General features: G+C 37.6%; 1 protein-coding gene across 8 annotated transcripts; it reads right to left on the bottom strand.

The window, feature by feature from the left end:
• Positions 1–1,272: 1,272 nt before the first annotated feature.
• LOC121857716 (bleomycin hydrolase-like) lies at positions 1,273–19,825 on the bottom strand. 8 transcript variants are annotated; one of them, XM_042353815.1, is made up of 10 exons: positions 19,805–19,825; positions 17,727–17,758; positions 16,763–16,917; positions 16,361–16,513; positions 13,324–13,469; positions 11,528–11,612; positions 10,121–10,369; positions 7,302–7,528; positions 5,220–5,340; positions 1,273–2,671 (listed from the first exon to the last, which is right to left on the bottom strand). In XM_042353815.1, exons 2-10 carry the CDS (start codon positions 17,734–17,736, stop codon positions 2,432–2,434), a joined length of 1,386 nt encoding a protein of 461 aa, XP_042209749.1. In that variant the 5' UTR covers positions 17,737–17,758; positions 19,805–19,825; the 3' UTR covers positions 1,273–2,431. The 8 variants fall into 8 exon arrangements, with proteins under 8 accessions (XP_042209749.1, XP_042209752.1, XP_042209747.1 ...); XM_042353818.1 differs by lacking the exon at positions 19,805–19,825 and adding an exon at positions 19,678–19,701; XM_042353813.1 differs by lacking the exon at positions 19,805–19,825 and adding an exon at positions 19,386–19,477.
• Between the last annotated feature and the right edge of the window lie 1,108 nt (positions 19,826–20,933).

The raw sequence follows: 20,933 nt of genomic DNA on the forward strand, positions 1-20,933 counted from the left end.
GTTTTATTGTACAGATACTCAGAAGTTATGTAAACTGCAGTTGTCTGGTAACATTACTGCTGAGTGGATACATGATCTGAGCAAAATGTATGAGTGGTGAGATGACTGTGAGTTAACTGCCCTGACTGCCACTTTATATAGTTCTAATCATTCACCGACATGGCGAAATTTCAATTCCCAGCAAGGGCAACCTATATTTTGTTACGTTTCCTGACTTCCTCTTGCCTGTATAATATATTTAGTTGATTTATGATATTTCGACCTACAATGGAGTTTTCAGGAACATCAAAATAATGAATTGTTTATGGAAAAAAATGTAAGGTAGTCAATAAATAAAACTAACTTTAAAGTTATGATGTGCAAATACAATGAGATCTGATGATAAATGCACCTTACTTGACCTTGACTACAGATCCATTTATTAAGTGTCATGTGATTGTGTTAAATATGGGAAAATAATGTTGAAAAATATATGACAATGCTGCAGGATTATACATAACTGGTGATCACGACATAAATGATTATTCATACTGCAGATGCCAACAAGTATTTTGCATTCTTAGTGTTGCATTCATTATAAAGTGTTTTCAGTAATATATATTTTTCATCTTTATTTTTCCACATTTTACACTTAGACACTTAATTTATATACAGGAAATATATACTTAGGCAATCTCTGAGATAGTTGGAGATAGGCTGCGAGATACATCATATAATTATAGGAATCCAATGACATGATAGTGGTAGCCAATCATTGTGCACCAGCTCACTGAGCCTACGACTTAAGTTATCCTTGCAGCTAGCCAACCATGCTCGGTGCATGACACAATCGCACTTGGAAATTCATGCAAATGTATGGACCAGAGAGATTTTTTTGGATTTTCCCTCCCACGTATTGTTAAGTTCTCGGGATCAAAGATTCCACCAAATGAGATGTTGTGTTGATAATTATCAGGAATCCAACGTAAAGGTATTTTTGTGTATTTTAGTTTAGATTTTTACTACCCATACTGTGCCACACACAGTCTTGTCCCATTTTCAGTAATAACCTCGCACCCCTCATATGGCATTTAAAATTTTCATACATCTTGTTTTCCTGTTCAAACTTTACACTGATGTTTATAAAAGTATACAGTATGAATATGTATGATGGTACAGTAGGGGGACAAAATGATGAAAATCAATTCTAGGACCACGTAAAGTTTCAAATTAGAAACTTATTGATATGAATTTAAGTGAAATATATAAATGAGGAGGAAAAATTCATGCTTGCTTTGTCAAGATAAAATTTATTATGTTCTAATCATTTGATGATAAAACCATATTAGGAGAATATGAAGCAGTAGATAGAGCAGATTATAATAATTTTGATATTAAATGTCTGCACACATTGCCTTGATGTACAGTCAACCAAAGATGCACTGACCCCACCCTGGCTCACATACTCATAAATTTACCTGGCAATTCTTGGCAAAGTAAGGCTGTATGTAATGGGGATTGTGATTGGTGGATCTATTTTTGGCTGTATCACTGTCAGCATAAATATTAAACAATCTAAAGGTAGCATTTTTATAATAAACTATTCATCGTTATTTAAGATCATGACAAGTTTCCAAATGTTCGTATATTTGCTTAAATAATAAAGAAAATTATATTAATGAATTGGTAATGCAACCACAATGTTCTCCATCAAATTTCAAGAAAAACATTTTCCACATTTAATCTTGAGTGTTCCAAGAAGGAATTATTTCTCTTTACAATGAGCATTATATAATATAATTTATTGTAAGTTAAGGCCAGACACTGTGTAATAGACTCAACTTATACAATAATGGCACGCAGTATCCCTGCACCAGCACCCCACGGATCACCAAGTAAAACTGAAAGTACGAGAGCAAGGGTGGGGTCGATGCATCTTTGGTTGACTGTACCTAATACATAGTCTTGTTGTAACTGCCTGGTTCACAAGCTTAATTAAAAATAATTACTCAGATATAAATGTGCAATTTAACGATAAATTTTTGTAAATTTTCTAAACAATACATTGCAGTGTTATACAGAATTCATTATTATATTAGGTTTATATATGAAAAGTTACTTTTAACAATATATTCTAACACTAAAAAGAAATTAATACAATATCTGTACTTAAAGTTTAAGTGAAAAAATATCAATTAGTTTTTTACATTCAACAAAGTTACAAGATAACTGTAGTTTAATGTCAAGTCAGTTAAGGGGTAAAGTACAGTCACTGAAAAAAGCTTGGATCTGCAGCTTTGTAATTACAAGTCATGACTTACATAATCACTCACCAATCATTTAAATTAATAAAGTAACAGACTTACCTGATAAGATGACGATGAGCTTTGTTATAAACCCCTACAAAATTGAGTGTTGCCAAAGTATTAGCTTCTTAACTAGAAAATCAAAATTAAAGATGGAATTGAGGTGTAACTTGGCGGGCCAAAGCCCCCATAGGGTCCCATGCAGGTAGTATCACTGGCTCCTGAGAGAAAACGGCCAACACTTCATCTGGGACATGTTTCTTGTCCACTACAATTTCAAATACAAACTCACGGAACCACTCGGAAGTCATGATTAGATATCCCTTCTCTCCTCGGTCTTCACCCCAGCTGTTTTCTACGCGCCATTTTTCTGCAGTCCCATTTTCCTATGAGAAATAACAGATAATAAAAGAAATAATCAAGAGAAGAAGAAGTGAGACAGACCAACTTAGTGATGGATGTGAAAGTCCAGGAGCTCGCACCATTTTATTTATCTTCTGAGAGCTTTAGTTTCCGAGTTGTTTTAGGAGTAAAAATGTGTGTAGAATCCAAATGTGCATGTCTTAGTTGATGCATATGGTCATTTTTACATAAAAATTGACAGTTTCTACAGTAATTTTTTATAGTACATGTCTTGTACTGTACAGGTACCCCTCGACTTACGACAACCCGGACATACGACCGCCGTGGTTGTATAAAATATTTCTCAAATTACGTATTTCCTAGTACCGACGTTAGTGATCACGCTGTGTACTAACAAAATTTTTGTTTGTAATTCCCTTTAGAATGGCTGGCAAGCGTAAAAGTGAGAGTTCTCGTGGTGCTGAGAAGAAAAAGAGACCCATTTTAGAATTTCTATATTATTTTCGCATTTTCGACTTACGACCTGGTCGTCGGGACGGAACCCCGTCGTAAATCGAGGAGAGATTGTATTAGAAAACTTCATCAATAATTTTTTATTCTTGAGTCTTCATCTGGCAAGTTGTTCTAAGGATAAAAGTATCTGCAGAATAAAAATATGCCGGTATTAGTTGCCAAAAATGTTCTATTATGGTTGAAAATTGGCAATTTCCATAGTAACAGTGCATTTCATATATTCAGGACATCACACAAAATCTTACTTTTGTACTGAATTTATTTGTCAGAGAAACATGAAATGTAGCTCAAATTTGATAACTTTTCACTTTCTTTTAACAGACAATATACTGTGCATTGTATTCCACTGTTGAAAATTGTAATTCAGGTTTCAAAATCATGCCTAACATGGCTGAAATATACATTAAGCAGAACATGAAGAGGCAGCAACACATTTCAGACCACTTTACTGTCACACTCAGACTCAAATTCATCTGGATCACAAGATTCTACTTCCATGCCATCATTAGCATCACTATTTCACTGTCATTGTCAGTGGGTAATGACAGTGTTGAGGACATAGCTATTCTGTGCATTATCTTTAAGCATTTGATCCCCTGCAAACCTCCCACTTTGATATTTGCCATCAATCAAATCACAATAAAGTTTGTCCGTTTCACCTTTTGAAGAACTAACTTTATTGATTGTAATGCGCAGGAGTCTATATCTTTCAATTTAATCAGTGGATCAGAGTGCAAAATTTGAGGGTAGGGGGGCCAGGGGAAGGCAGAGACGGGGATGGATGAGTGAAATTAAAAACTGGGTCGCCAGAGATACAAATCTGTGGTCGCCAACACTCGGATATGAGGACGGTACTCTGATTGATTGAGACTGCTTTGTTGGAGGTCACTTTTATCAGAATAGTAAATAGTGTGTATTGCCAAGTGTGGTAGAGCCTAGGCTTGTTGTACATGTCACAAACAAACTTCTCTGTTTCATGTACCTCACACCACCCACCATCATACTCCCATCACCACCATGACATCACACCACCCACCACCATATTTGCATCACCACCACGACCTCATACCACCCACCACAACCACCCACCACTACCTCATAACACCATACTCCCACTACCTCCACCCCAACGCCACCCGCTGCCCCCTTCCATGACTGTACAATAACTACCACGGACCTAAGAAATGTTTATTCATTTCTTTTATTTTTTTCATATTCCGTATGACGATTGTGTGTGCATGAAAAAAAAAGTGAAAAATAATAAAATTACATATAGCTATATACCCTTAGAAACTCATTAATTTTGTTTTGGATCACATGGATATTAAGCAGACTCACTTTTAATAGTTTCAAGGAAGGCGCTACAAGTTGAGACGTCAATCATAAGGCGATCTTTACATGATGCAAAATGACTGACTGACTTGGGTGATACTGCAAGAATGGAACAATTTATGCAACAGGGTGAGGTTAATACTATTTTGTGTTGAGTAGATCTATTATGCTTCATTAACCTTTGTAATGCATTCTTTTCTAAACTTCAAAAAATCTGGACACCTCCTCCAGATGACCAAGGGTTTCACTCTATATCCTGCTTTTCTCTGTAACTTTATTAGGATTTACATAAATGTTTAAAGTTGGGAAGATTTTTTTGTAATCTCCAGGTATATAACAGTGTAAATCTCTTCCAAATACTGTACTGTATAGTAAATCATCAATGGCATTTGTAAATTTCAGTGTTAAAAATTAAATCGTTCACCCACAAATTCAGCATGACAAAAGCCAGCATTTGTGAGGGACAACTGTATACACTGGCTATTAATCCAGCTCTATAACAACCATAAAACTTCATATTGGACTGGTCATATTTAAATGGTAAATAAAAGCTTACAAAACTCTTAATTGGCAACGCTATACAAATTCGATTTCTGTACAATATTAAAGATTATTTCAATGAAAATGTTTGGAAAATAAAAAAAAATTTAGAAGCACACAGCCATGTACATTATGATGGCTATGATATACTTTGTAGCACAAAGCAACACACAGTACTGTACTCACATCAAGTGTGACTGCAGTGAAGATCATTGCATGAGTCATGAGGGATTCACCATAGATGAGACGGTCTGCTTTTTCCAGTCCTATGTTCACTTCTACACCAAATGCTGCTTTATAGTCATGGCTGTTGGGAAAAGTGTAAAATTAAACAGGCACTTAAGAAAATTTATAAAATATAAAGGCACTATTTGCTTAGAAAATTTTTGTCTAGCAAACTAAGAGGTTGATGAAATTGACTACAGGTCTCTGAAAAGAGGAACTGCTCATTTTTTTTTTTTTTACCAGTGAATATGACCTTGATATTAGATATTGAATTGAGTACATAACCATTGTCTTGCCAAGAAATATTGATTTTCATATTCCTTTCAATTCTTCCAGTAATTAAGTTGTGCAGATGTATGGATGGATGGACAAAATGACTGTATACTCTCCTGAAAATTTGGGAACATAAATAAAAAAGAAACAAACAAAAGAAAACACCAAATTAGTTTAGTGTGTTCGTACTTTACATTCAACAGAAATGTTCTGTTTTCTTATACAGGTGCTCCTCTACTTACGAACGAGTTACATTCCTGAGGCTTGTTTGTAAGTCCAACTTTACTCCTGTAGATACCAAACATATTGTAAAAAATGAAAAGATTATGGATATTTAGTAGAGCTATACCCTTTAATACAGCCTTAAAACCTGGCTCACTCTTCTCCTCTTAGGTAATGTTTGTTCTATCTGGAATTTTCTTCAAAATAATCCAGTCTCATCCACATTAAGCACCTGTTCTGGCAGGTAACCCCCTCAGTGATGATGTTTGTATCTCTGAAAGTTTGTAAGTTGAATGTTTTTAAGTAGAGGAGCACCTGTACAGGTATATCAAGGATGATTCATGTTTTAAAAAGTGACCTGGGAGACTCCCTGCAATTCATTTCATGACACCTATGTAACCATCAGCTTGGCAAGATAAGATAAAAGTCAATACATATAGTCGAACTTGGAGCCTTACATACATCTATTAACGCTTTAAATAAAAAACAACTGCATTTACTGAAAGTACCTGTATATCATAGTATGATTATTTACTTGAACTAATTTATTATGAGCTAAAAATAAGCCAGTCTGTGTTAGTGTAATATCCTGGCTGCTGTGCCTCCCTGCTGATGGATGTCCATTTTTTTTACGGGGATTAGCCCACCTGGGGGCGAAAATGTAATAATAATTTTAAAAATTCATAGTAAATAAAATAACGGATTCCATCTGATAATTGATGTTGCTGTGCTTAATTAGTCCGATACTCTGGGTTTTTACTGTAGTGCAAAATGTCAATTAGATTAATAATTATGTACAAACATATACCAAGTGAAAAAAATGCAAAAGTGGACCTATACAATGACACTTTTGGAGAAATGTACATACTGTACGTTTAATCATTTTAACTCGCATTAAAAATTGGAATGTTTACATGTTACTTGTACAGTACAGTATCACACTGCTTGTCTTCAAGTCTCCTTCCTTGAAAGTGGGTCTTATAAGCCTAACATTGTCCAGATACAGCACACTGAATAGCAAGGCTTTGGTAAACAAAGAGGTAGCATGGCGAAAACTGCACTTGACTACTTTCACTTCACACACTGTACAGTCCAGAACCCATTCACAGGTGAGAGAACTGGAGGTCCCCTAGACTTGAACCAAGGAACTCTTAGATCACTGTATCCACTTGGTTGCTGTACCATTTAGGTAAAGACAAAATATTCAATCAGAGAATAAAAATGACACTAAAACACATTGGAAATCATTACAGTCCTTGTGTTTTGAGGATGCTGTCGAAGAGAAGCTATCACCAAAGTGAGGCATGATATTTCTGCATCCCTGATTGTAGTTTTGGCTAAGTAAAAAGTGTAGAGTATTGAGGCTTTTGAAAGCTCAGTTAAAACCTTGAAATTTTATGTAGCCTGCTTCTGTCCTTACCCACTGGAAGACTGACACATGACAACAACTGGAATAAATTTTAATGAGAGCTGCATGTATCCTTCACTCACAGCATGACAGCTTTCTACAAATCCAAAAAGAAATTAAAATGGATAACAGCAACTTACATGTCAATATCCTGAATGCCTAGTTTACCAGCAAATCTCTTGCCCACTTCACAGCCAAACCACACAGCTTCTCCACTTTTGATGCTTTCACTACTGAGATTCATTAAGGTTTCTACAGGCTGATTATTGTAAATGGTCCGGCGGCCTCCTACCATGTTTCCTAGGCAGTCAACTGTGTATGCAAGTCCATATGCATTGTTTGGTCTAGGATCTGTCACTAGACACACCTGCAAAATATAAAAATATAAAGATATAGTGTAATATTTACCGATACAAAAAGTACTGCAATGCATGTGCAAGAAAATATTGAGGATGGTTAATAAAGTTTGTGCTCAATACTTGGTCTGAAGCTGAAGTAAGAATAAAGAACTAAGTACATCAACAAAAAAGTATAATGTACCTGTCTGAGTTAATTGATACAGGTCTCCCTCATTTCATGAAAAACCTAATGATAAGCGAAATTATCGCTAAACGGCGGATAACAAGGAATATCCTAAACGAGTAATAATATCCTAAATGAGGAATACCCGGTAATATCTGGAGATGGCATGTAATTGTGTAGCCCACTCACCACCCAGTACCATTCAGAGCAGGTGAGGCGGAGGTGTGAGCTATGTTATTGTTCAACTCATAATTTCAGGTAGATATACATTATGTAATTTTTATATTTATTGTTTTTTTACTGTTGCAGGCACTTGGAGCACAGAATCCCAAGTTTCTCCGACTGCCCTCCCGAGTTTTTCCCAGTGAGTCGAACATCACTAAACTGACCATCGTTAAACAAGAAAGGGTGTTAAAAATTTAAAATAAATAAGTTTTCCTTGAAAATTAAGAAAATTTCTTTCAAAATAATATTATTTTACTGATGGGCTTTATTTGTTTACCAATTTCCAATGCAGTTCACTTAATGGTCTGGTACATTTGTTTCTTTCAGAGGTTTACCCTTAATTAACCTTATTTTTCTCTTACCTTTTGCAACTTCATTACAACCAACTTTTTGTTCACCAAACTTCACAAAACAACCTTCCTTCACACAACAAATGGATTAGTCGAAGCACTGTAGTGGATCCCTCCCCTACAAACGCTTTTGTCGCTGAGTAGCCGACCCCGCAAATTCCCCAGTGTATGCCTCGTGGTCTAGGTCAACCAGCGCCGCATTACATGACGGAGGTCAACTATTAAGCCACGCCTACCTCCGCTATATAGGACCTGACCTCGTGGTGACCGCTCTCTTTCTACCTACACCACCTCCTCCGCCGCTGCCTGGCGGCCTTCGCTCCCGCCGGCGAGCATGGCGACCCACAAGCTGTCCTCCTCTAAGCACCCTCACCAACCAGCTCTCTCTACATCACGCTTGTAACCACGCTGCCACTTCCCAGCACCAAGCTGCATTGTATATCTAATACAACATGTATACAGAGAGCACATTGTGAGTTTCCTTTCTCCATCCCATCCTGAGTGTGAACCAACATCTCTCATCCCATAAATGGTGACCCCGGAGATTCGCACTCACACAGGATGGAGGAGAAACTGATCACGCTCCCAGTCTTCAAGCAACATGGAAGACTGGCTTATCCACACAGAAGCAGCTCTCATCGGCTCTACAACTACTGCCTCTACACCACAGGTTAGACACCCTAGAGCAGCTCTGCGACTCTAAGCAGACAGCCACTCCTCTTCCTGCCCAAAGCACCACGTCCTACCGACCCCAACACACCAGTCCTGCCTCAGATGCCGCCCCGGCCCAGCAGTACCCCCTGCCGCTCCTCCTGATGCGGACCCACACACCCCTCTTTTCTCCCTTGGGTACCCCTCTGCTACTGTCCTGCACCCTGCTGCTGTCGTGGACCCAGCTGCTGTCACGAGCCCTCATCCGCTTCTGCTGACGCAGCCCCTGCTCCTGACCCAGGCCCACACACCCCAGCAGGCGCATCCGACGACTCTGTACCTGCCGTGAGGGAAGCACAACATTCATCGCCTCCACACACCCTTTTTCTCCCTCTCTACTCACACAGATATTGTGTATCTAGACAGTTATCTCCTCTAGCGGCCGGCTCATCCACGCCCTCGCCGTTATGGCTCATATGTGGCATGCACCGCCCATTCTGCCTCACATGTGCCATGCAACCCTGCAGACAAGAAGTCTCCTACACCGCCTGGAGGGAAGGAGGGAGTATTGTAGTGGATCCCTCCCCTACAAACGCTTTTGTCGCTGAGTAGCCGACCCCGCAAATTCCCCAGTGTATGCCTCGTGGTCTAGGTCAACCAGCGCCGCGTTACATGACGGAGGTCAACTATTAAGCCACGCCTACCTCCGCTATATAGGACCTGACCTCGTGGTGACCTGCCTCTTCTTCTAGCTACAGCCGCAGCAAGCAACACCACCTCCTCCTCCTGCCTGACGGCCCTCGCTCCCGCCGGCGACCCACAAGCTTGTCCTCCTCTGAGCACCCTCACCAACCAGCTCTCTCTACTCAACGCTTGTAACCATGCTGCCTTCCCACCACCAAGCTGCATTGTACATCCAATACAACATGTATACAGAGAGCACATTGTGAGTTCCTTTCTCCATCCCATCCTGAGTGTGAACCCAAACAACCCGGAGCCCACAGCACAGTAAGTTGCAGGGGTACAGAGGAAACCTGAAATTAATGGGGTGAGCGGGTGTTACTGAACCAACCATTCAAATGCAAAGACAACAAAGAATAACAATGAAAATCATACAAAAATCAATGTGATTTTTCAGGCTGTGTATCAGGCACTCAATTAAGAGGCTAAATAGAAATAACATTTGATAAAAAGTGTCAAATTTACTATACCTTGTCTTCAACATTATACACTGGTTTGACATAAACAGTGTAAAATTCTAGTGGGGTGAGGGGTCCAATCTTATGGTATGCCTTAGACTTGTCATAATATTCCCAGGTGAAGGTTTGAGGAGGAATGCCAAGGCAGATGGACACAATACGGTATATTTCACTCATCTGGCGGACGAGAGTCTCGGTAATCGTAGCATCATCACCACCTTTGTTGATGACTGTCCGTAATTCTCGTGTATATTCTCGCAACTAAAAAAAATACAAAAAACATGGCAGTCTTTGAAACACAGCGTGTCACAATCTATGTTTAAAATATTTCAAAATTCTACTGTGACAAGTTAAACCTAAATTTTCAATGGGATTCATCTGTAAAGTTGATAAATTTTAACTATGATTTTAATATATTTAGATCAGGTGATAAAATTTATTTAAATGTTAATGTGAATATCCAGAATAAGTGATAAAATTTACCTAGAATTTTAGTAAAAAAAATAATAGTAAAGGTGACAAATTATAAGTAGAATTTTAACATTAGTATTCAGAATAGGTAATAAAATTTACCTAGAGTTCAAATACAAATATTATATTGGTGATAAATTGTATAAATTTTTTTAATGCAATTACAGTACGTACACCCAGTCCTCGCTTAACGTCATGGTCACGTTCTTGTAAAACACAACGTTAATGGAATCAATTTTCCCCATACAAGGATTTTGCTCTGTGCTGATAACCATAAGGCTCACAGGGGCATTGAATCGATTCTGGTCCTCCATCCACATAGCCAGCATCTTCTCAATCATGGTACTTCGAACATGACTTGTCTTTGTTGCACTCAGAATAGTACTACTTCCAGCACTAGCCTTAATCATGTCTGTGCTGGTCTGGATAGTACGTGGGGTTTAGGCCTAACGCTACACCAATGTCCACAGCAGGTTCACCTTTCTCAAAACGGTTTAAAACCTCCATTTTCATTTGGGAGCCATTTCGAATGGTTCCAGTACAGTATTTATAACAAAAACACTTCAGCACGCACGTACGCTGTGGAAGCTTAACAAAGACTGGGGAGAAAATGTTTGGGGACGCTGTGACGCTTCACGAGAGCGTAGCGTGCCAAGATAAGAGAGGGTAGTGCACCATATAAAGTACTGTAGTCCGTGTTGGGTGACAACGTTATAACGAATCGGTCGGACCGTAAAACAACGTTGTCGGAATCATGGGTATCTAAAGAGTAGCAACGTTATAACAAAACAACATTGTCTGAGACAACGTTTGGCGAGGACTGGGTGTATTCACTACTGTACAGGTGATAACATATACTATGAAATTTAATATGAATAATTAGTTTCAGTGATAAAATTTGACAGTATTAACAGCGAACTATTTCATATACAGTATACAGTACAGTACCTTACTCTGTAGGATTCTATTCATCCTCATAGAATTTTCAGCACTAAAGGATTCTGGGAAGCACTTTTTGGGCATCACACCATATCTTAAAATATTAACAGGAGATAACATTAATGCACAGTGCTACAGGCTGACCTCACAAATTCATGTCTCAGAAAAATAGATTTCTTTAACACTTACTCCATTTTATATAAATGATGTGGCTTATAAATAGAGAAAATAGAATACCAAACTATAAAATAAGAACAATAAAGAGTATAGGTGTGTGTGTATATATCGGAACTGAACGTGTGTGGAGGTGGTGAGCTATAACAATGCCTTGGCTATAGCTACGTTTACGACTCACCAACCCAACCGCCTAGTATACAGTAGTATATTGTTACTTGTAAAGAAACTATAAATGTTGTGGAAAAATCAGTACCATACTATAATGTGGCTTAGAAATAAAGAAAATATAATAAACTATAAAATAAGAAAAATGAAGAGCATAGGTGTGTGTGTATATGTGGGAAGTGAATGTGTGTGGAGGCGGTGGGTTGGTTACTGGGGTATAACTGCGTGGCCACACTCCCCCCCCCCGAAGTGACGTCACAGCAAACACACAGCCAGCGCGGCAACCACATGTCTGTGAGTCAGTTGGGTGACTGACTGGATGAACTGTGTGGCATCACCCAGAGGAGCTATGTTTTGTACATAAAATGTGTTACAGTATTGTATTTTTTATCACAGCATTAAATATGGCAGCTCATCTCCATTACACGCAGTATTCAAACTTACGATACTACCGTAGCTGATTTTGGAGGAATGTTTGTTTTTATTATTACATTTTGGTGACAGTTAGTTCAATGAATTCGTTGAGTAAATAATTTTTTTTAGTATACACAGCTCCTCCCCGACTTACGACGGGGTTAGGGACCCAAATCCAGGTCGTAAGTCGAAAATGCTTAAATAACAAATAGAAAATCTAAATGGGTGTCTCTTTTTATTCTCAGCACCACAAAACTCTCACTTTTAAGCTTGCCAGCCATTTTAAAGTGAATTACAAACGAAAATTTTGTCTGTGTAGTGACGTTGACTCGAAAATACGTAATTTGAAAAAATTTTGGTACGACTGAGCCAGGTCGTAAGTCGAGTAGGTCGTACGTCAGGGAGGAGCCGAGCAGTATTATCCTATTTATTATTAAAATATACTGTATACTGTGTATTGTCTTTAATGGGGATACTGTACAGTGGTCTAATCAGATTTGATATAGGCCTAACAAGTGATAATAGGTACGAGATAACACTTGTATGTATAAATATGCTGGGGGAGACTGGCCTTGCCTTGTTTGCCAGTTTGTTTTTATTTATTCAACATTATATTCTAGTATGATCAGCCTCTTATGGTGTATTCCATCATAAATATAACTTATAGTATAAAAAAATACAATATATAATTCGTAATTTGACTTAAGAATAAAGGAAAAATTTAACCAGGAAAACACATGACACATGTTGCACATTAAAATAAAAATTTAAGAGTCATTGGTGGGTGGGGCTAATGAGTGGCTGTTTAGTTGCACAGTGGCCCCCTGAACCCCCACTAAAAACTTGGTAAAAGTCCAGACAATTGGCAAGTCCGGACCATCTTTCCCCCAAATTGTCCGGTATTTTGATATATATATATATATATATATATATATATATATATATATATATATATATATATATATATATATATATATATATATATATATATATATATATATATATATATATATATATATATATACACTCAGAAAATTACTATTCCTCACCTAGTGATAAGGTTAACAATCATATCCCATTGACCTCCATCAGACGTTGGGTCATGAAGAAGAAAGGACACAAGTCGACCCTCAACCTCCTCTCCTCGTTTAGCACAGTCAACCATCTTGTTCAGGAAGTAGTTGCATCTCTCTATCTGCTCATACAAAATTAAATCAGTATCAAAGGGAAACTTCTAACTTTAATTATATATCACAAAATACAATAAAACCTTTGTTTTTTGTTTTTTCAAGACTTTTCCTGCTTATAGCAAGATGGCCATGGATGACCATTACTACTACTCCTCCCTTATTAACGTCTTCATTATACTTTGACATTATTTAATACACATTGTCTTAAACCAGATAATTTTACCTCTCTCTCAATTTGTTACATTTAGGAGTCATTCAAATTATTCTCTTCAACTCCTTTTTACATATTTTTATTGCAATGCAGTACTGTATACACATTGTTATATGTGGTTTACTTTACAGTGAATTGTACTAACAATGATTCCTTAACTGTTACCATCAGTGCAGGGATTTGGCACTATGTACACATGCATTTGTTAGCTGCCACTCTTTTGAGAAACATTATTGAGTTGTTTAATAATTTCAAAGAAACAGAAGTGTAATTTATGGAATAGCCATCAGTAAAGACAACATAAAATCATCCAGTTAATGAGAAGTACAGTACTGTATTCATGTACACTTCTCACAAGCGGGCATTCATTCTTTTCAGCTGTTTTTGAATCAGTGAACGACGGGCACGACTATGGTGTGATATACTGTATCTCGGCTTTAGCAAAGCCTTCGAAAGAGTCCCCAACGAAAGACTAATAAGAAAGGTGGAGGCTCATGGCATTGGAGGAGATATTCTAAAATGGATTAGGGTGTGGTGACAGGAAACAGCGAGTGAGAATTAACGGCAGTAAATCCGATTGAAGTAACATCACTAGTGGAGTACCCTAAGGCTCCGTACTTGGACCATTATTATTTATTATATATGTTTGGCTCAGAAACCGAAAAGCTTGCTTTTCGGTTTCCGAGCCTAATATATACATAAACGACATAGGTATCAGAGTAGACAGCAACATAAGTAAATTTGCTGATGACACTAAAATAGGGCGATTAATTAAATCTGACGAGGACTCCGCAAAACTACAGGAAGATCTAAAAATTTTTGAATGGTCTGAAAAATGGCAGATGAAATTCAATGTGGACAAATGTAAAGTACTTAAGTCTAGGAGATGTAAACAGAGAAACCAGATATCAGATGAACAACGATGTTATAGAGAAATCCGACTGTGAAAAAGATTTAGGGGTAATGATAAGTAGGAATCTTAAGCCAAGTAAACAATGTGTATTTGCTCGAAACAAGGCTAACAAAGTACTTGGGTTCATACAAAGGTGTGTTAGTTACAAGACTAGCGAGGTCATCTTAAAACTATATCTTGCGCTTGTGAGACCTCACTTAGATTATGCAGTTCAATTCTGGTCACCGTACTACAGAATGGATATACAATCCCTTGAAAGAATTCAGAGAAGAATGGCAAGACTAATCCCAGACATTAAGAACCTTGAGTACAGAGACAGGTTAAAGCATCTTAATTTGCACTTCCTTGAGAGACGTAGAGTGAGGGGCGATGTGATCGAAGTGTATAAATGGAAGTCAGGGCTAAACAAAGGTGGCATTACAAAGGTACTCAAACTACCCAACCAGGAGCAAACTCGTAACAATGTTTTTAAATTAAGACAAATTTAGATTTAGGCACGAGATAGGTATACATTGGTTTGGAAATAGAGTAGTGGATGAGTGGAACCAGTTACCAAACATCATCATTAACTGGAATATGCTGGATAGCTTCAAACATAGGTTGGATGGATATGTGAGCAATAGGGGTTGGGTGTAAATGGGACTGCCCAGTACGGGCCAATAGGCCCGCTGCAGTTTCCTCCATTCTTATGTTACCTTCTTCTTCCTGGACAAGCGACAAACTGTGTGGTGGAAGGCCAGTAGCCCACCTACCAGTTGAGTAAGCGGTGATAGCCATGACCATAAACTGCCTTTCATTCACAGATAACTGAGTGAATACTGTACATCCCATCAGTGTTATATGCTCTTTTCATTTGTCCTCTTGGTTATCTCTGCCTAGAAATTTCCCTCTTAAACTGTTTCTTGTTCTCTTTAAAATCTTGAGGCACTCTTCCCCCTCTCTAACTAAAATTATTATATAACTATAAACATAAATAATAATTATATACAGACAACCCTCACTTTACGCGGTCCCACATTCCGCGTTTCCACGTTTACGCGGTGCCCTGCCAGAACCCAGGATGCTCAAATTCCGCACCCCTTTACACGGGTGAAGTATATTTTTTTTATTTAGCTCATAAAATTCATACAAATTATCCAGCCAGAATATAATTTACATTGCTGGAATTCTTACAATTAGATGATCATTTTGAATATAAACATCATAGATTTTGCATTAGACATACAAATTTTAGATATAATGTTTACTCTGAGTAAATATGTTATCTTTTGTGCAAAATATATGACATTTATATTCAAAATATTCCTGGTCTTACAAGGAATCCAGCAATGTCAATTATATCATCCTAACTTTAGTTTGAGGAATTATTTATTACTATACCTGGTTTTCCCCCCAAAATTTCTCAGAGGGAAGAGCCAGCGAGTGGACTGTGAGAAGAGGGGGAGGGAGTGAGTCCATTATTTGAATGGACATTAACTTGGCGACTGTATTTCTCTATTTCTCTTAAGTATTAATTGTGTGCATGTACCATCATAAAATTAAGATGTTATTTTTACTAGAGCATAGGTATTGTGTCGGAAAAAGTGGAGTTTGGGGGTCAGCTGGTCTCTATTTCATTTAATCCCATATGTTATGTTATTCACTTTATGCGTTTCTCACTTTCCGCGGTACCCTGTGGGTTACATTAACCGCGTAAAGTGAGGGTTGACTGTATACAGCATATAATGCCACCAATTTATTGATTTTCAAAAAAAGCTACTCTTTAATATTACCTTATCCCAAAAGAAGAGATGTGATTGTGAGAATTCAAATTCTTCCAAGTTGAACTGTTTGACAAAAGGAAGTCGCATCACATTCAGGCAGGCAAAGATCCAACAACGGCCAGAGGATTTCTGATTAGTAATAGGTCGTCCCTCACTCTCAACCTGGTAAGTAAAATATTTGTAAAAAAGTGTAACCAATAACAAAATACTTAGATTCATGACAAACTTCAATAAGTCTCAATATTTTCTTATATCTTTTAATAAACAGGTGAAGCTTAAGACATGTTGGAAAATAACAATGAACACATCAGTGTTCATTGGTATATATATATATATGTATATACCATAAGTCTTTACACTCAGTTATAACACAGCTTGTAAAATTCACCAAAATAATAAATATGGACTGACCTTATGGGTAAATATGTGATTAGTTGCAATAACTTTACTACGGCGTACACACATCTCTAATGGATCTGTCTTAAAGCAGGCATTCATAGCCAGCAGGGAGTTTGACTCGCTCTCTACCTGCTCCCGATACTGCTCCACCAATTTGGGGGTTAATGCTGCAATATAACAATAATATATAAGAAACTGCAGCCTTGAGGAATGCACCTTTACAGCAATGAGAATGAACATTTACAAGGCATGAATGTAGACTCTATGTGTGCATATGTGTATCTGCTCCTGATTGCCTCCAACTGCTTTATAATGGGAAAAGGCTTGAAAAAGTAATAATAAAGTAAATGAATAAATTATAAATTGAATGGAGGAATTGGGGTGTTTAAGATATCTAGAAGTGGATGTGCCTGCAAATGGAACTATGAGTGATGAATTACTGAATATCAGAGAAGTGGATGAAGGGAAAGTAAAAAGTGGACAGTAATGCATGGAGCCAAAGATGGGAATTTATAAGGGTAGTGTTCATCTGACATCTTTATATGGGTGAAATAGGAAGGAGCAAATTAAAACTGTACAGTACTAGATATGACACGCTTGAGAGCGATTTATAAAGCACATAGGGTTTGGAGAACAGGAAAAACAGAAAGGTAATGGGCAGATGAAACAAGGGCTGTGTAGAGAGTAGATCAGAGTCTACCCAATTAGTATTAACGTATATTGAGATAATGAGAGATGGACGATAAGTATGGCTTACAAGAGAAAATGCAGTGGGCTACAATTTTCTAAAAGTAATAATGGGCTGTATAGTATAAGCTAGAGAACGTAAATTATTTCTTTTTATGGTTAAGTTGAGAACGAAACAAAACATACAATGTGTGTGCTCTATTATTCTTAAGTATGATAATCAGTTTTAAAATAGTTTATCAAGTTAATTACAAAATGCTTTTAGTATTGTGAATCACATAATACTTACCGACGGTCATCTTGAACAAAGATGTGTCAAAACTGGAAAACAGAAAATATTGTAGTCAGTGAAACACACAAAAAACAGTAACTATTTGAAGAAATGGCTATAAACCTGAAGAAAAACAATATTGATTGTTCAAAGTGGGCAGGGCATTGAAGTAGAGGGAAACTGTGGGGTAAAAGAACACCAAACAAACCTTTGAAAACATTACCTAACCTTATCTAACCTAAAAAAAATCCTAAAACTATAAAACACTTTTACCTTAATTGTGTTTTCAGTATTTAGTATGTGATGGTGTAGTTTTTGGTGTTCAGATAAGGAGGAGGACCCACAAACTCAAAAGTGATGTTTAACCTTTTTATAGGTTATGAAAGGTTAGGTAAGGGTTTTGAAGGTTTCTTTTGTATTTGTTTTAATATTTTACCCCACATTTTCCCTCCACTTCAAAGCCCTGCCCACTTTGAACAACCAATGTTATTGGTAATTGGGGGGGCGTCATATCGGTTAAAATAATCAAAAAATATTTATTTGCAATGGAAACAGCATAAAGTATTTTTATTATTATTCTTTGCTCTTCATCCCTATATAAATGGAAATATGAAATTCCATGTTCGACCTAAAACGAATCTTTACCCAAATACTTACTATAATAATAAGATCTGTGGAAAAAATAATGGAATTGAGTAATGCCTTCTGGTGTCAGCTACCTCCTCCAGGATTACTGTTTTTTGCTAATATTGACGACTAACCTGCTGACACATTATTTGTTTTGATGTTTATATTCTTACTATGTTTTCATCAAGGGTAGCTGCTCTCACATCCACAAAAAATGTAAAATTACACCACATCATAATAATTTCTTTCTATTTAATATGCTGGGGAGTCAGAAGGATGGAGCCTCACATCTAAAAAGTTAGGTAAGGTTAGGTTTCTTTGGTTAGGTTGCTGAGGTCCTCTGCTGCTTTTTTTTTATCACTAGGGTTAGGTTTAATTTAGAAATAACCACTTTTTAACATAATTGCTAAAACTGCAACAGTGTCCACTATGAGAAATAACCACTTTTTAACATAATAGTTAAACCTACAACAGTGTCCACTATGAGAAATAACCACTTTTTAACATAATTTCTAAAACTGCAACAGTGTCCACTATAAAACACAAAATTGCAGTTTTTAAATTTGTTTTCTAAGAAAAATCGGTGGTGGGTCAGTCGTCAATAATTACCCAGTTTCTTCAGGTGATAACCATTTCTCCATCTTCACCCAAAATTTAGTGCATGGATGATTAACAAAACTTAGTGTAAAAAAATAATAACTTCAGAGGTAGGCCAACACCATTTATGACATAAGGGCTGTTCTTGGTTAAGCTGATCAAAATAATATCTTCTTTTCTTCTCCATCTGGTCAAATCTTAATACATAATATAAAATACCAAAAAATATATAACTGCAGAAAAATTGTTGGTGGCATAAAGGCCAAACCATATATGACACCAAGAATCAGCGACTGTTCTTGTTCACTATTTACCTTTAACAAAGTCTTATATCCTTCTTATCTTGCCAACCTGATTAAATTATAAAAATATAAATGATAAGATATAATATTATACAGAAAAAAATCACCGTGGAGGAATAAATCCCACACCACTTATGCCACACTCACTCACCCAGGGATGAGTGTACTGTACGTGATGAAGTAAATACTGATAGGCTCGCGGGTACAGTATAATAAAATATATTATACCTTTTATGCAATTAACGTTTAAAATTCTCCATTTTTAGCAATTAAAAGAACATATACATAACTACAGTAATAAGTGTATATATCTGCGGTCTCTCTCTCAGAATTTATCAACCTCTACGAATCGGAAGAAGGAAAATGGGCAGTTAAGAAGAAACAAAAGGAAGACATCAAGAGAACAACACCATGGCTCTAATGACCATCGAAGTTGACTTTACTTCTATTTTTATCCTCTTCGCCTGGGCGGTCGGTCAAGTCTCTCTTACGCACTGTTGGCAAATGCTGGGCATGCACTGGCTCCTGAATATATCGAAAACTGCTCCACTGTTGGAAGTATGAACTCACACTAGGTGCCGTCACAATGCTCTCTGGCAGATTGTTCGAAGAATTCACAATTCTCACTCCGAAAAGTTTGCCCTCAGTTTCCTGGATTTGTGCCTTCTTCAGCCTTGAGCTGTGACCCTGTAGTGGATTTCTCCCCTACAAACGCTGTTTGTCGCTGAGTAGCCGACCCCGCGAATTCCACAGTGTGTGCCTCGTGGTCCGGGTCAACCTACTGCCGCTTGTCTACTGACTAGCCGATCCCTTTTCGGGTCTAAGGTCGGTTACTAGCGACGTCTAACAAAGCAAGCGAGGTCGGCTATCAAGCCACGCCTACCTCCGCTATACAAGCCCTTACCTCGCCGTGAACTTCCTTCTTCTCCTACCTGAGCCAGCAACACGCAACACCTCCGAGCAAGCTCCTCACCAACCAGCTCTCTACTCCACGCTTCTAACCATGCAGTAGCTTCCCAGCACCAAGCTGCCCTGTACATAAGAAAATAAGGAGTCTGCAATAGGCCGGTTGGCCCGTGCATGGCAGCTCCTGTCGAGAGTTACTACCACTCTCTATCATCCATGAATCTATCTAGCCTCCTTTTGAAACTTTCCAGCGTTCCAGCACTTACTACAAAGTTGTTAAGCTTGTTCCACTCGTCCACCACCCTATTTGTGAACCAGTTTCTTCCTATCTCCCTCCTAAACCTAAACTTATCCACTTAAATCCGTTGCTCCGAGTCCTATCCTACTCGGATATTATAAGAACTTTATCTATATCCCCTTTATTGATTCATTTCACCCACTTAAATACTTCTATCATATCTCCCCGCACTCTTCTTCTTTCTAGGGAATGCAAGTTTAGTTTCTTTAACCTATCTTGATATGGAAGGTTCTAAGTCCTGGAATCATTTTCGTCATTCTTCGCTGCACCGACTCTAGTGAATTGATGTCCATTCTATAATAAGGGCACCAGAACTGAACCGCATAATCGAGGTGCGGCCTGACTAGCGCAAGATATAGTTGCAATAAGACCTCTGCACTCTTATTACTTACACTTCTAGATATAAAACCTAATACTCTGTTTGCCTTATTTCGAACATTAACGCACTGTTTTCACAAGTCGACTTCTCTAGGTTGATGTTGTTGAGGCTGTATA

Source organism: Homarus americanus, unplaced genomic scaffold (genome assembly GCF_018991925.1).
Source record: "Homarus americanus isolate GMGI-L3 unplaced genomic scaffold, GMGI_Hamer_2.0 scaffold16712, whole genome shotgun sequence".
NCBI lineage: Eukaryota > Metazoa > Arthropoda > Malacostraca > Decapoda > Nephropidae > Homarus > Homarus americanus.

What these genes read in the sequence shown, in the direction of transcription:
- LOC121857716 (XM_042353811.1), bottom strand. Translation starts at nt 19,189, where the DNA reads ATGCCACCAACAATTTTTCTGCAGTTATATATTTTTTG. An exon ending in ATTGTTAACCTTATCACTAG is followed by an intron (nt 11,613 to 13,323) that starts GTGAGGAATAGT and finishes TAATATTTTAAG; the next exon opens with ATATGGTGTGATGCCCAAAA. An exon ending in ATAGAATCCTACAGAGTAAG is followed by an intron (nt 10,370 to 11,527) that starts GTACTGTACTGT and finishes TATTTTTTTTAG; the next exon opens with TTGCGAGAATATACACGAGA.